The sequence below is a fragment of the Sus scrofa genome, chromosome 13, assembly GCF_054392235.1.
Source record: "Sus scrofa isolate SSC_HxYL_T2T_F1_AM1 chromosome 13, Sscrofa_HxYL_maternal_Yorkshire_Landrace_v2.0, whole genome shotgun sequence".
NCBI lineage: Eukaryota > Metazoa > Chordata > Mammalia > Artiodactyla > Suidae > Sus > Sus scrofa.
In genome coordinates this window covers 85,752,730-85,765,973 of record NC_139395.1, presented here as the reverse complement: position 1 = coordinate 85,765,973, position 13,244 = coordinate 85,752,730, and the positions used below count along the sequence as shown (strand labels likewise).

The 13,244-nt window shown below is 54.7% G+C and overlaps 1 protein-coding gene across 2 annotated transcripts in view; it reads right to left on the bottom strand.

Moving 5' to 3' along the window:
• NUP210 (nucleoporin 210) overlaps window positions 1-13,244 on the bottom strand; it is a 90,112-nt gene that overhangs the window by 29,511 nt on the left and 47,357 nt on the right. For both annotated transcript variants that reach the window (XR_014823869.1, XM_021069388.2), the window contains exons 15-20: window positions 12,846-13,067; window positions 10,833-11,006; window positions 7,218-7,410; window positions 6,628-6,734; window positions 5,012-5,116; window positions 4,823-4,924 (exon numbers count right to left, since the gene is read on the bottom strand). Coding sequence is in view for 1 of the 2 variants with exons in the window: in XM_021069388.2 (XP_020925047.2) it covers window positions 4,823-4,924; window positions 5,012-5,116; window positions 6,628-6,734; window positions 7,218-7,410; window positions 10,833-11,006; window positions 12,846-13,067 (903 nt within the window). In the remaining variant the exon portion in view is untranslated. The remainder of the gene's footprint in view (window positions 1-4,822; window positions 4,925-5,011; window positions 5,117-6,627; window positions 6,735-7,217; window positions 7,411-10,832; window positions 11,007-12,845; window positions 13,068-13,244) is intronic.

Genomic DNA, 13,244 nt, shown 5'->3' with positions numbered 1-13,244 from the left:
AGGGAAAGTCATGTCTTCTCTTTGGACTCAGGGGACATATTGCTGCTCATCAAGACACCGCGCATGGAGCCAGAAGCAGCTCCATTCGTGCTGTCCACCTGTGCCCACCAGGCCCCGAGGTGCCGCCACATCATCACAGCTCCTCATTCCTGGGGCCCCATCACACTTCACACTTGTCCCTTGACAGGTGGCATTTGTAGAAGAGGAAGGACCCTGCAGGTATTTCTGAATGTCACCAGCACCATCAGCTTCCACTTCCTGGGCATACCTTGTCAGCATCTGGCGGGGGCCAGACGGTGAGAAGGTGGGGGTCCATGCCCCCAGCGGACATCCTCCAGGTGGGGGACGTCTAGGATCACACCAAAATCACAGGCACTGAGATGAGAATCCATCCAAGGTCCCAGTCAGCCCAGAGGCTTCCCACAGGCCAGGCTAGGACCAGTTCCTTTCTCCACCGTCATTCTCAGGGAAAAAGTGGACACAGCTGAGTTCACGCCCATCTCGAGGAATGACCACCCACTTCCTGTGTGAATGTGACCATGACCAGCCACCCATCCAAGAACCAGGAGATGGGCCAGCTCCTCAGAGCAGAGGCCTTGCCCGACGGCTCATGGCTGAACCCGCAGAGCCTGGACTAGGCCCAGCACGGGACAGGCAGCTATCTTTGCAGGGTGGATGCATTAATGTGCACAGTAGGCTCCTTCCCCAGCTCTTATAATCACATGGCTTCTGCCTGGAGGACTTGTTTTGAAATGTAAAGAACCAGTGAGAAGAAAGAAACCCTGAGTTTAAGTCAGGTAAACACTCCATGGGTCAGCCAGCCAAAAAGGAAAGAGAGGAGCCTTGCAGAGGTCTGGGGCTGTGTGAGCAGAACCAGCCTGGCCCCACACAGCCCTGGGCACCCTGGATAGGAGAATCAGACCTATGACATGCCTGACCCCCAGGCTCCTTTCCAGATGCTCTGAAGCCAACACACACAAAAACCCAGGAGCCATTTTTGCAGCTGAATGGGCATCGATAAGAAAGACAGAAACATTTTCTCTGAGCTAACTGGAGAACCATCGTGGACTTCCTTGTCTCTGTGATTAAGGGAAATGAGAATGCTCCTAATTAGCAGCTGGAAAATGCCAAAGAAATGTGTAAACATCCTTCAGAAATAGCCCTTTGAGAGAAGCTGCTAGGACCTGTCACCGGCTGTCAACACTTCCTGAAAAATCCCTCCTGCACACAACTGAAGAGGCAGAGGCAATTCCACCTGGAGCCACAGGCGAGGGGAGGGGACGCAGAGACCTCAGTGGCCAAGGCACCTCTAGGATACATTCTGGGCAAAAGCAAGCCTGCGGGGCCTGCCATGTCCCACATTCAGTGCAAACTTGTCCTGGGGTCGTGTCTGCCATGGGGCACTCAGCCCCACTCAACAAGAGCCATGGAGGAGGAGACATGCAGGCAATGGCCAGTCCACAACCTGGACAAAGAACTGCTAGGGCTCTTTGGGACCATCTGTAAACTGGAGATATGATGCTTGCCTTGTTAGGGACAATCCTAGAGTCTGCTACTGACAGGTACTGTAACTGTAGGACACTGTAGGACTGAGCAGGGGTTCCTAGGTCTGGAGAAACTTGACTCTGATGCTGAATCCCATCTTGAGGCTAGAAAAGCATCTCAACTTCTGTTTGAATGCCTTCAGAGACAGGGAGCTCACTACCTACGGTGGCAGCCTAATCCATCACAGACTTAGAAGCTCTTGTTCTTGGAGGTAGGGTCTCTCTCAGGCTGCAGGTCTACCCTCAGGACTTATTCAAAATGTGTGGTCCAAGGTAAATGTGAATAAAAGGGTGCCCAGGTTTTGTTGGCACCTGGAACTTCCCTCTCCTACATAACAGGGGAGCTATTTTTCATCTCCAGAACTAAAGCAAAGCGAGCACTTGGAATTATTCACAATTTGAGGTTTTCCCTTAAATGTGAAGGATTTGAAGGTGAACACTCACAAGGAAAAGGAATGGGTGGGGAATTCTTTCTTTTATAAAAGAAATAAAAATGCTGGGGGAGAGCATCTTATGATCTCAAGCATCTAGCTGTGCCCAAGGTCCTTCTAACAACACACATTTGTTCACAGCTGCCAAGAGATGGCTTTTTCCTGCTCTGATTTATGGCAATAAACCCAAGAGGTACTGACACCTTCAACTGTGACTCTGAGAAAAACAGTAACACCATGACGTGTTTCCTCATCCTTCACAGGGCTGCACTGTGTGTGAGAAAGCATCTTCTCCACAAGACAGCTAACGACCAAGGTCACTCACTGGAGGAAGGTAAGAAAATGTTAGAAAAACAAAAGAACGAAAGAACTGGATCATCCCAGAAAGACACATGCTACCAAAACTGACTCAAAGAGAAACAGACAACCTGAATAGTCCTGTGAGAGGTGAAAAGATTGAATTCATATCAAAAACTACCCACAAGAAAAGCCTGTCACCAGATGGCTTGACTGATTAATTCCACCAAACATTCCAAGAGTCATGGTTACCTATACTACACAAACTCTTCCAGAAGTTAGAAGAGGAAACACTCCCAAGTCATTCCATGAGGCTGACTGTACCGTGATACCCAAGCCAGACAAAGAAACCACAGAAAAGAAAACCACAGAGCAATAACTCTTATGGATATAAACACAAGGAAATACCAGCAAACTATATCCAGGTACATGTAAAAAGAATTATATATCAGGTAGCATTTATCCCAGAATGCAAGGTTAGTTTAATATCTGAAAGTCAATTAATGTAATCATAACAATAGAATTAAAAAAAAAACAACAACAACAAAATCCATGATTATTTCAAGAGACACAGAAAAAGCATTTGACAAAATCCAATACCTTTTTGAATGTGTGTGTGTGTGTGTGTGTGTGTGTGTGTGTGTGTGTGTGTGTAAGAATAGGGAGGTGATTACTAAAGTGTTGCTTTTTTTGAGGTAATAAAAACACTCTCAAACTGACTTTGGTGATGGTTGTGTATATCTATTAATATACTAAAAGACAATGAATTATGCACTTTGAATGAATCGTCTGGTATGTGAATTACAGCTCAATAAAGCTGCTATTAAAAATAACCAAAGTTGGTGAGAGGTGGTAGCAGCTGTCCCTTAGACCCTGTCTCTGAACCCTAGTTTACCCCAGTCCCCACCATGCCCTAGTACCCTCTGACTCTGAAGCTGAGATCCAGGTGCCATGTAGCACAGCTTTTCATACGTTCCTCGCACCTGCTCATTGGACTTATTGACTTTATATCTGCCCCCCATTCAGAGGCAACTGATGTTGTGACCCCTAAGTCAAGACCATCAGTGGATGCAAATAGTCAGAGAAAGGGATCTGCGAGGAGTTATGGCTGAAAGCCCTGCAGAAAGTGAGGTGACATTCCCCTGATTCCCAGTGAGGACATGAACTTACTGCACAACCCCGGCCAAGGTGCCTGGGTGCACTTCTGAAAGGAGATGTGGGGACCAGGCCTCTGTGAAGGCTAATTCTGACCTCAGCCTTCCCTGGAAGATGCATTTTATGCTGTTGCCAGCCGGCGAGGGCTGGCCTGCATGGATGTCAGGACAGCTCGCGGGCAGGTAAGGCCTGACCCCGGCCTCCTGTGCTGCACCACCTGAATCCCCACCATGAGCCAAGCACTGAGTCAGCCCAGGCCTCTCAGAGAGAAAGTCTCATTTGGTGCTGGGACGACTTTAAAACCCCGCAAACACTTGGCAACCAGCCTCAACCAGGGGAAAGCAGGCCTCAGGCTCTGAGCGGTCCAGAGGCCATGGCAGAGCTGTGATGTAAGGGCACTATATGGGTGCAGAGGTCTTTTGATCCTTGGCTGCCTGACACGGGGACTCAACGGCAGTGGACTGACACATTCCGCTGTCAGAGCTTCCTTTGAAAGAAAGCTCTGTTTTCAGGATTGTGTTTTTTTTTTGTTTGTTTGTTTGTTTTGTTTTGTTTTGTTTGTTTTGCTATTTCTTGGGCCGCTCCCGCGGCATATGGAAGTTCCCAGGCTAGGGGTCCAATCGGAGCTGTAGTCTCCAGCCTACGCCAGAGCCACAGCAACGCGAGATCCAAGCCGCGTCTGCAACCTACACCACAGCTCATGGCAACGCCGGATCGTTAACCCACTGAGCAGGGCAGGGACCGAACCCGCAACCTCATGGTTCCTAGTCGGATTCGTTAACCACTGCGCCACGACGGGAACTCCCGTTTTCAGGATTGTGTAACTCGCTGTGCTGAGACACGGACACCTAGGACCTTGGTGTCTGTTTCCTTTCACTCTTTGCGCTTTGTTATAACTATCAGGCTGTTTTTAAAAATAATATCTAAACAACACAAGTGTTCCACAAGGGGAGAATGGTGAGTACAAGTGAGTGCATGAAAACACTCAGCCAGACTACAGAGCGACACGGAGAGAAACACTTAGGATCAAAGCACTGAAATGAGCAGAGTGCTCAGGGCTTCCAAGTCACAGGCGCAGGGAGGGAACGTCGGGAAAGGGACGCAGAGAAACAGAAAAGCTGATCCGTCTTCTAAAGCAATTTTCCTTATGATTATTAGAGTGGCACTTACGTAATAGGAATTTATTCTTAACTGAAAAGCCAAATGAAAGGACACCCGTAGCTACTTAAGTGTGTGAGTAGGCGCGGAGATGGACAAAACCACAAAGGGAGATGCGAGTTTCAGGGAATCAGAAAATCTAAAGACCCTGCTCGTCATACCCGATGCGAGTAAGGGCCAGCTTCTGAAACAGTCCATCCATTCAATGAGCAGGAAGGCGAAGGGGAGCACACTCACCATGGCGACGCCCCTGGCCTCTTGGTAGGCCACCCTGATGACGTCTGCGCTGCTGGTGTTGAGGAAGAAGTAGCCAGAGCCTTCTCGGATGTGCAGCTCCACCTGTGGGAGGGGCCAGGAGAGGTCAAGCAAGAGTCCCTGGGGTCCTGTCCAGGCCGTGTGTGTTGGGGGGGCTGGAGGGAACTGTACCTGCACACCCGGGTGGTTGTAGATGGTCACCTCTTCTGGGCTCACCCTCACGTCCTCCACCAGGATAAGCTCGATAGAGGCTGACACAGGCAGGAGAGGGTCATGCTGAAGCGGCAAGGCAGCACTGTCAGATCCAGGAGGCTGGGGGCCACCCCAGGCCAGCCCACAGGCCTCCCCCTGGCAGAACAGGGCTAGTGCCCCCAGCCCCTGAAGTCCAGTCAGGCCACACCCCTGGGATGCCTCCGGTAGTCCTGCCAAGGTGGGTGCTCCCTGCCCCCACTACCAGGCCCCGTGGGAAAGTGGGAACACACAGCCAATGACAGCTGCGGTGCTGGGTGCGAGAGGATGAGCCTGCGCCAACAGCAAAGGCACCACAGCCCTGGAGCAAGGATGTGGCACTGGAGGTGCCCTCACAGCAGCTCTCGGGAGAGCAAGCACAGGCGTCCCCCCATGGGCATGCACCCATGTGCATCTCTTACTCCTGCCCCACGTCAGTCCAGGGCACTGCTGGACCCACTCTCATAGTCACATATTTGCATACATGGCACTGGGCTGGGCCTAGGGGGCCCAACAACTGCCATCAGGCAGGTGATACAAGTTTACTCGAATGCAAGGACTAAAAAGGGGAAGTAAGTGCATGGCTGAGAGATGAAGCACAGTGTGGGGGGTGAAGCCAATGAAGGGAAACGAAGAGGAAGGGAGAGGGGCTGGAGGGGGGTCTCCCAGGTGAGCACAGGCCCCAGGATGTTGAGCACAAGCAACAACAGAAAAAAGCTCGCAGGTCAAAGTGAGTGCAGAACCTTGAGGGGGCCCAGTTGGGAGGCCATGCAGCCACCACATGTCAGGGGGTAAGGGGTTAGGGGGCACCTGAGCAGCTGTGCTCCTTCAGGGCCACCTCCTCCGGGCAGCCTCATGGCTGCTCCCCGAGATCCACGTCCTTCTCCCAGCTCTCCACTACCCAGGAGACAACCGAAGCCCCTCGACCTGGCATTTAGTCCCAGTTCCAGCTGTCACTGCTGCCTCCACCCCATTCAGGACATGAGCTGCGGCCCCTCCCCTGTGTGGGCGGGTGTTCAGGCATAGCTCTTCCTGGGGGTCTTTCCCACTCCCACACACACGTCCTCATTTGCCACCCTGCTAGCAGTGCCTCTGCCTGGCCGAGGGGCAGCGCAAGAGGCTCTGAGACCCGCAGCAGAAGCAGCTGCTCTGTGGGCAGGGTTCAGGCTGGGACTAAGAGGACAGAAGTTCCTGGTAGAGACATGAAGGAGCAAGGGGATGAGGGGACAAGGGGATGACATTCCCGGTGGTGGGGGCTCTGGCTCAAGGCATGGCAGCCTGACCCACCCGGGCACATTCAGGTGGGGATGTAAGTCAGACAAAGGGGGAGAAGGCATGGCTGACAGTATGGACAGCTGCGGCCCAAGGCCTGAGGAACCCCGAGGTCTGAGCAGAGCCATCAGGGGCAGCCCCCCTGCCTTTTGGCTGGGACCCCCAACACCTCCAGTCAGGGAGCAGAGCGGTGATTGGGGTGTGGCCCTGGGCAGGGGATTCAGACCCAAGGACATCGGGCAGGAGAAGCAGGAGGACTCCCCGCCACCCAGGGGCCCGGTTGGTACCGGCTGTCTCACTCCGGCTGCATCCAGGTGGGACTGCTGGTAGCCAGTTGCGGTGGCAGAGATGGCAGTGGTGCCCGAGGCCTCATGAACTGAAATGGCCTGCAAACCTGCGTGCAGGAAGAGAAACCAACAATGGATTTTGGCCCCATTGGTGCCTGGAACACAGCCCCTCATTCCCTGTCTCATCTGTAGCTTTAACTCTCTCTCAGCCCTGAAAATAGGTGACTGAGTTTGTTCACACTGTGTGCACCCTAAGAGTTAACGGGCCCTGAGCAAGGTTCCAGAGAGCAGCTTAGAGGAGATGGAGGACAGCCCTGGCTCCCGGCTCCCGGCTCTCGGGGACCTGGGCTGGCTGCACAGCTCAGAGCAGCCGGATCTACGTGCGAGGCTGAACTGTAAGCAAGGTGCAGATGGAGACTCACCCCCGACACTCCCTGAGCCTGTTCCCCCAACTCTGAAACAATGTATGAGGATTACCGGAGAGTTGTCCTGCACAGAGGGGGTCCTGCACAAAAGCCTCCTGCACAAAGCCCCCTGCACATCTGTTCTCCATGCCCCTACTCTGGGCCTGAGCCTGCTGCCCTGCTCACCATGCCCCTTCTTCTGGCCACTTCCATCATCCCGGGACACCAGCTGCAAGGGTAAGTCGAGTTCAACGCTGGCCAGCGATGGCCTGGAGGACTCCCACTGGATGCTCAGAGAGCTGAAGTTGTCAAACCTGCGGCCCTGCTGGTCATAGGCAGCCAGGTCCAGCAGGGGGTTGCGGTGGCTGGAGACTGGAACCTGCAAGGAGCCAAAGTCACAGACCAGTGCCAGCTACTGCCGGGCATCAAGGTGACCCCTGCCTCCACCTGGCCTCTTCCTCCCGCCTCAGTCCTCAGTGGGGACCTTGGTGACATCTGAGAGCATTTTTAGCTGTCACAACTTCAGGGGGTGAAGTGGCATCTAGTGGGCAGAGGCTGGGGTGCTGCCGAATGCCCTGCAGTACATGGGATGGTCTCCCAAGAAAGGAGGATCTGGCACAAAATGTCAGCAGTGCCAGGACTGGGGGACCTGCCCTTGGCCTCCCACCCAGGCCCAGCTGCTCTCCTTGCTCTCTGCCCTCACCTCTCCACATCCTCGCCACCTCCACCTTGCCCAAGCCCACCTCTGCCTCTCCAGGATGTCCAACTGTGGCCTAACAGCAATGCCAATTACACCCCCAAAGTGTCCCAGAGCCACTCAGAAGGCAAAGCCCTTTCAGAGCTGAATTCTCACCCAGGCTTAACTATCCAAGTGATGGGGGAGCTGTCTGCACACTGACAGGTGAGGACGGGCCCCAGGGAAGGGAAGGAACAGAGTCCTCGGTGGCTGAGAGGCAGGCATTGGGAACTCTGCTCCAAACCCCAGGTCCTGCTGCTCTGTCGTCACCTCTGCTCCTGGAGCAACTCGGCTCCTCACTCCCCCCAGACCTTGGTCCGCCCCTCTGCCCACCAGGTGAATGGACGCCTGGGGCCACATCCTGGCCTCAAACCCCAACTATGCCTCTCGCTGCCCAGGCAAGTATCTGCTTTCTGGAGTTCCTCCATGTATGGTAAGAATCACACGGAGGCCTCCCCTAGGGCTCTGTGTTAAATAAGGGCCACATGAGAGCATTTTAAGGAGCTGGGTTTGTGTCACTAACACTCAGGCAGGGACCCTGGGCTCAACAGTGTCCAGGTCCAGGAGGAAGGACTGTGTTTCTCTGGCCCTTGCAGTCTAGAGTGAGAGCGCCACCCCCTCTGGCTGGTGAAATGTGACAAGTGACTCATGAGTTTCAGGGGCAGAAGCTCTAAGGGTCAGCGCCTGATCTGCAGCTGTCTTTGTCCACACAGAGCAGCTGCCTGCATTCTCCTTGGTGGCCCTCACCGTCCATGCCTCGGAAGGAAGATGATGACAAAGTAGGAACCCCAGCCCCCATGATGCTCACGTGGCCTTGAGAGAGAAGCTAGTCCATGCAGTGTGGGTGTTCCTGCCACCCAGCCCACCTGGCCCACTGGAGGCAGTCACCAAACTCCCTCCCTGGGGGTTCCTGCCCACGTCCTCCCAGCTCTCTTCACCCCAAAGGATTCTAGACCAAAGCAGGCCCCAAATTCTAAATACACAATCACCTGGGGACCCCAAGGGTTTTACAAATACTCTGGATGCCATGGGGAGCTGTGACTGTGGGCGGGGACAACAAGGCACATAGTCTAGAGGTCCAACTCCATCTCCTAGACACAGCCTGGTGGAAAACTAACACCCTTTCCTTCCGTTCTGCTCCCTGCAAGGGTCAGGACACTGCATCAAGCATGCTTGCAGGTTCACTGGTCCATCCACAGCATCAACACTATCCCCAACTTACACACGGGGAGGCTGAGGCTCAGGGATGCTAAGTCACTTGCTCAAGGCACACAGGCTCAGGGGTGGAACTCTGCCACCTGATTTTAAAGCCCTCGGGCTTCCCAGCCCCAGCTGTGCAGCCCCAGCTCATCACCTCCTGGCAGTGAGCTACGTGCTGGGTGACCAGCTCGGAGGACCAGGGTCAGGCTGGAGTGCAGTCCCACTCTGTCACTCCAACAGGTCAGCCCTGTCTGGCCTCGCCAGTAATTTACTCTGCAAACACATCCTGGGTGGCCTCTGGCTCTGAAGAGGTATGAAGGGAAATTGATGCTGCACCAGGATGCATGGCAGGAAAATGTCTTCCTCAAGGACCCCAGGGACACCCTAAATCACACGGGCCGTGCCTGACTGGATCACAGCTGTGGAATCCCAGGGCTGATGGATCACGAGGTAATGCCATGTTCCAGCAAGACCTACAACACGAGAGCCAATTCAGAGCTGCCATCTTTCTGCTAAGTGACAACCCTGGGCTGACCCTGAGGTCACAACCAACAGATCGCCAGACCTGCCTTATTGGGTGAGCAGCAGTGAAGCTCACTGTAGATTCCCAGAGCAGCAGGAGGAAAAGTTGAACTAGACCACCCAGGACAGGTGGCCCAGACTCCCACATTGTTTCCTAGTCTCAGACACTGGAGTCTAGTGCCATCCCAGGGCTTCAAAGGGATGCGTTTTGACCCAAGAGTAGTGGGTGGGAGAGGCTGTAGGAAGGTTCCCTCAGCTGCCTGGAGGCTCCACACTGAGCTGCAGGAGGAGGGATCAGAGACGTGGCTCCAAGAGACACAAGCACCTGGGGCGGCCGGACAGACGCAGGTGGACACACTTTGAGCCTGACCACAGGCTGGGACTGAGAGAAGAGAAGCAGTGGGGCCCCTGACCTTGGAGCTGGACAGACATGGTTTCTGTCTGTGGGCCTGGCCCCAGGGACATGGAACAGGGCACACACAATGATTCTGATCACTGTGGGGGCTACAGGCTCGCAGAGACCCCAGGCTGGCCCTGGGGCCTTTGCACTTGCTTCTACCCACCCTTAGCTTGGCCCCTCTTGGCTGGCACCCTGACCATGGGCCTGGACTGGTATGCCCTCCTCAGAGGCCTCTCCACTCCATCTGAAGTGGCCTCTGCTGCCTCACACCTGCTCTGTCCATCCAATGTCCATCCATTGTGTCTGCTGGGGGCCTCCTGTCAGCTCCAGGCCAGGAGCCTTGCCCTGCTGGGTACTCTATGTTCCAGAACCCAACTGTGCCTGGCACCAGGAGTGAGGGTCCAGCAAATGTATGTGGAGGGAGAGGGGGAAAAAGCCTGGCCACCCTCTGAGAGGGGCGGGAGTGGAGCTGGCCAGCAGGGCTTGTGCACACCTGAGCCTGATCTGAGGCCTCTAAATTCTCCACGTCCGTCTGGTCTCGAGGGTCTCAGGGGTGAGGCTGGACTTGGTGTCATCTCCCCAGGGACATCCTTCCCTCTCCCCATGGTGACACTGAAAACAGCCTACGGCCTCCAGGCTGGGGAGCAGGCAGCGGCCGGTCACCTCCCTGGCAGCCTCTGCTCTGAACACAAGCCCTGCCCACACAAGAGCCCTGCCCACCACCCTCATGCCACAGAGAACAAGAATGAGATTTTTGCAAACTGTCAAGTGCCACGCAGAGAGGTGGCTCAATCTGGGTTCAGGAGGCCCACTTTTGCCCAGCACTGTCACCAGCTGCCATGACTCCAGGAGCCCCCTCTCCTTCCAGGTGCCCCCTCCATGTGCAGGGCAAGTGTGGGGAGGGGACGCATGCTCCTACCTTCCCCCCATGAAGACCACTCACCACTTGCTTGTTCTGCTGCAGCAGCGGGCATGACAGGTCCAGCTGGGGGCTGGCGTAGACGGGTGTGAGCGTCAGCCTGGAGGGTGGCGCACACACGAACTTCACCACGGCGGGCTCCAGTGCAGGGAAGGGGTTCGTGATGCTGGGCTTGTTCCCCACCGTGAGCGCGATGACCTGGCAGAGAGAAGTAGCTGTCGTACACCCCACGTTTGAGTCCCGAGGGCCTCTGGGAAGTGGCGAGTCCTTCTGTGGAAAAGGGATGGTGGTGTCCCACCATCCCAGGGGCTGGAACGGTCCAGGGAGGATCACAGGAAAGAGGGCTCCTGGGACAGGCAAGGGAACTTTGACAGGGCCCTGGAGTCCTCTACAAACAGAAGGGAATGACTGCCTGCCCTGGGCCTGGGGTAAGGGGATCGGGGGGACACCTGTGGCCTCACAGGAGCCTGTGAAAACCCCAAGGCTGACTAGCAAATCGATGAGTTTGGGGGTTGAATGAGGAACCCATGCTGCCTTGAGGACTATCCCAAAGAGGTGCAGGTGTGGGAGAGGGTACTCCATGGACCCAGGCCCGCGGCGGGGCCAGCCCAGGGGCATGGAGGGTGGGGCAGTGGGCAGGTGCTACAGCAGAGGGTGGAGAAGCTGAGGTCCAGGCTGCAGAGATGGAGGTCTGTCTGTGCTCAGAGCTGGGACCTCAGAAATCCCAGTCCAGCCTCACTGTACAAGCAGCACAGTTTGTAGCCCCACATGGGGTTGGGGGGCCTGGCCCTTCAATGACACTCACTCTGTAGGACAGAATGGTCTGGCCCAGGAGCCCCTAACCCTGCCTGACCACAGGGTAGGACAGAGGGCAGTTTCCTTGCTAACCCCTGACACCCCAGGAAGTGATCACAGAGCATCAGGTAGGAGGTGCCCAGGGGGGGACCCCGCTGGGGGCCCAACTCCTCCAGCTCGGGTGGGAGGGACACAGTTGACTGAGCTAAGTCAGGGATAAGAAACATCCCTAACTTGATTTTTGACTAAGTTTACTTCTTGTGGCATTATTATTATTACGTACTTATTTTTCTTATTCTTTAATTCTTGTTTTAAGAAAAAAACAAAGCCAGTGGAAAGTGGGCTTCTCACTGTGCATATTTTCTGCTCACATCAGGCCAGTCTCAGTGTGGCCGGCTTCGTAAGGGCCCCTGGCGGGCTTGTGTTTAACATCAACTGATGTGCTTTGCACTAATTATTAAATAAACACACAAGGTCTTCATTTCCACCAAGAAAAGGCGTCCTCCTATCCTTCTTGGTTCGTGCTGGCCCCGCCCCTTTGCTTTTTGTGCCTTGGCACCCCCAGAATGGAGGGTTTCACCCCTACTGCTATGCAAGTGTGCAGCCCTGGGCCTGGGTTTGCTGGGCCCGGGGACCAGCCGACACCAGTCCTGCAGTGATCTAGGTCACAGACATACTGTGCTTAGTCCGACCAGGCTTTTTTTTTTTTTCAGCATTAAAAAAAAAAAAAAAAAGAAAAAGATATTTTAGATACCTGAAATTAATATAATATTGTAAATCAACTATACTTGAATTTAAAAAAAAGATTTGGGGATTCTCAGTTTATTCTGAAACACACAAAAAAAAGATCTGCCCATCCTAGACCTGCAATCTCCCTTACTTACCACCCCTGTGTGACTCTGGAGGCACCTGTCTGCCATCCCCACCTTGTCCCACACCCAACTTGACACCTGCAGCCAGAGGAGGTCACCCCACTGTGGAAAGGGAGCTGGGAGCAGCCAGCTCTGTGGGCCTCCTAACTGAGGCACCCCGCTCAACCCACCTGCTGCTCTCTCAGTCCTCCCACCACCCCCATCCTAAGGCTGCCTGTCTGTGAAATGGGTACAAAAGCCGACGCTGTGTCTCACGGCCCCCTTGAGGATTAGGTAAAACAATGCTATGAGGCACAGCAGGATACTCATGAACCTGACCTTCTGCCCCTCTTTCTAGGTAAAGTGGGTCTGGGGGTGGCCAGCCCCTCACCTGCTCGCCTAAGACCTGGCAGGTCACCAGGATCCAGTGCTGCTGGTAATTCCGGGAGGCAGGTGGCCCAAAGAGAGCCAGACTGATGCTCTCCTTGTCCTCAGAGGTGACATTGCGGAAGAACTTAGAAGGTTCCAAGACCCAGGGCCTGGGTCCCCCCTCGAACAGCATCTCCTTTGAGGAACCGAGGGTCACCAAGGCAACAGCGGAGGGGTCCACAGCCTGTAGGGGAAGAGAGACGAAGAGTCAGGGTCGCTGGGAGGAGCGGGCCTGCTGGGGCGGTGGGGCTCCCTCTCCGGTTCTCATGTTACTTGGTGCCCACTGTCCTGCCAGGAAATGACCTATCTGGGTGCCTGTCTCCCTGATGGGCCTGCAGGCTCATTAAAAGGGCGTGCCTCT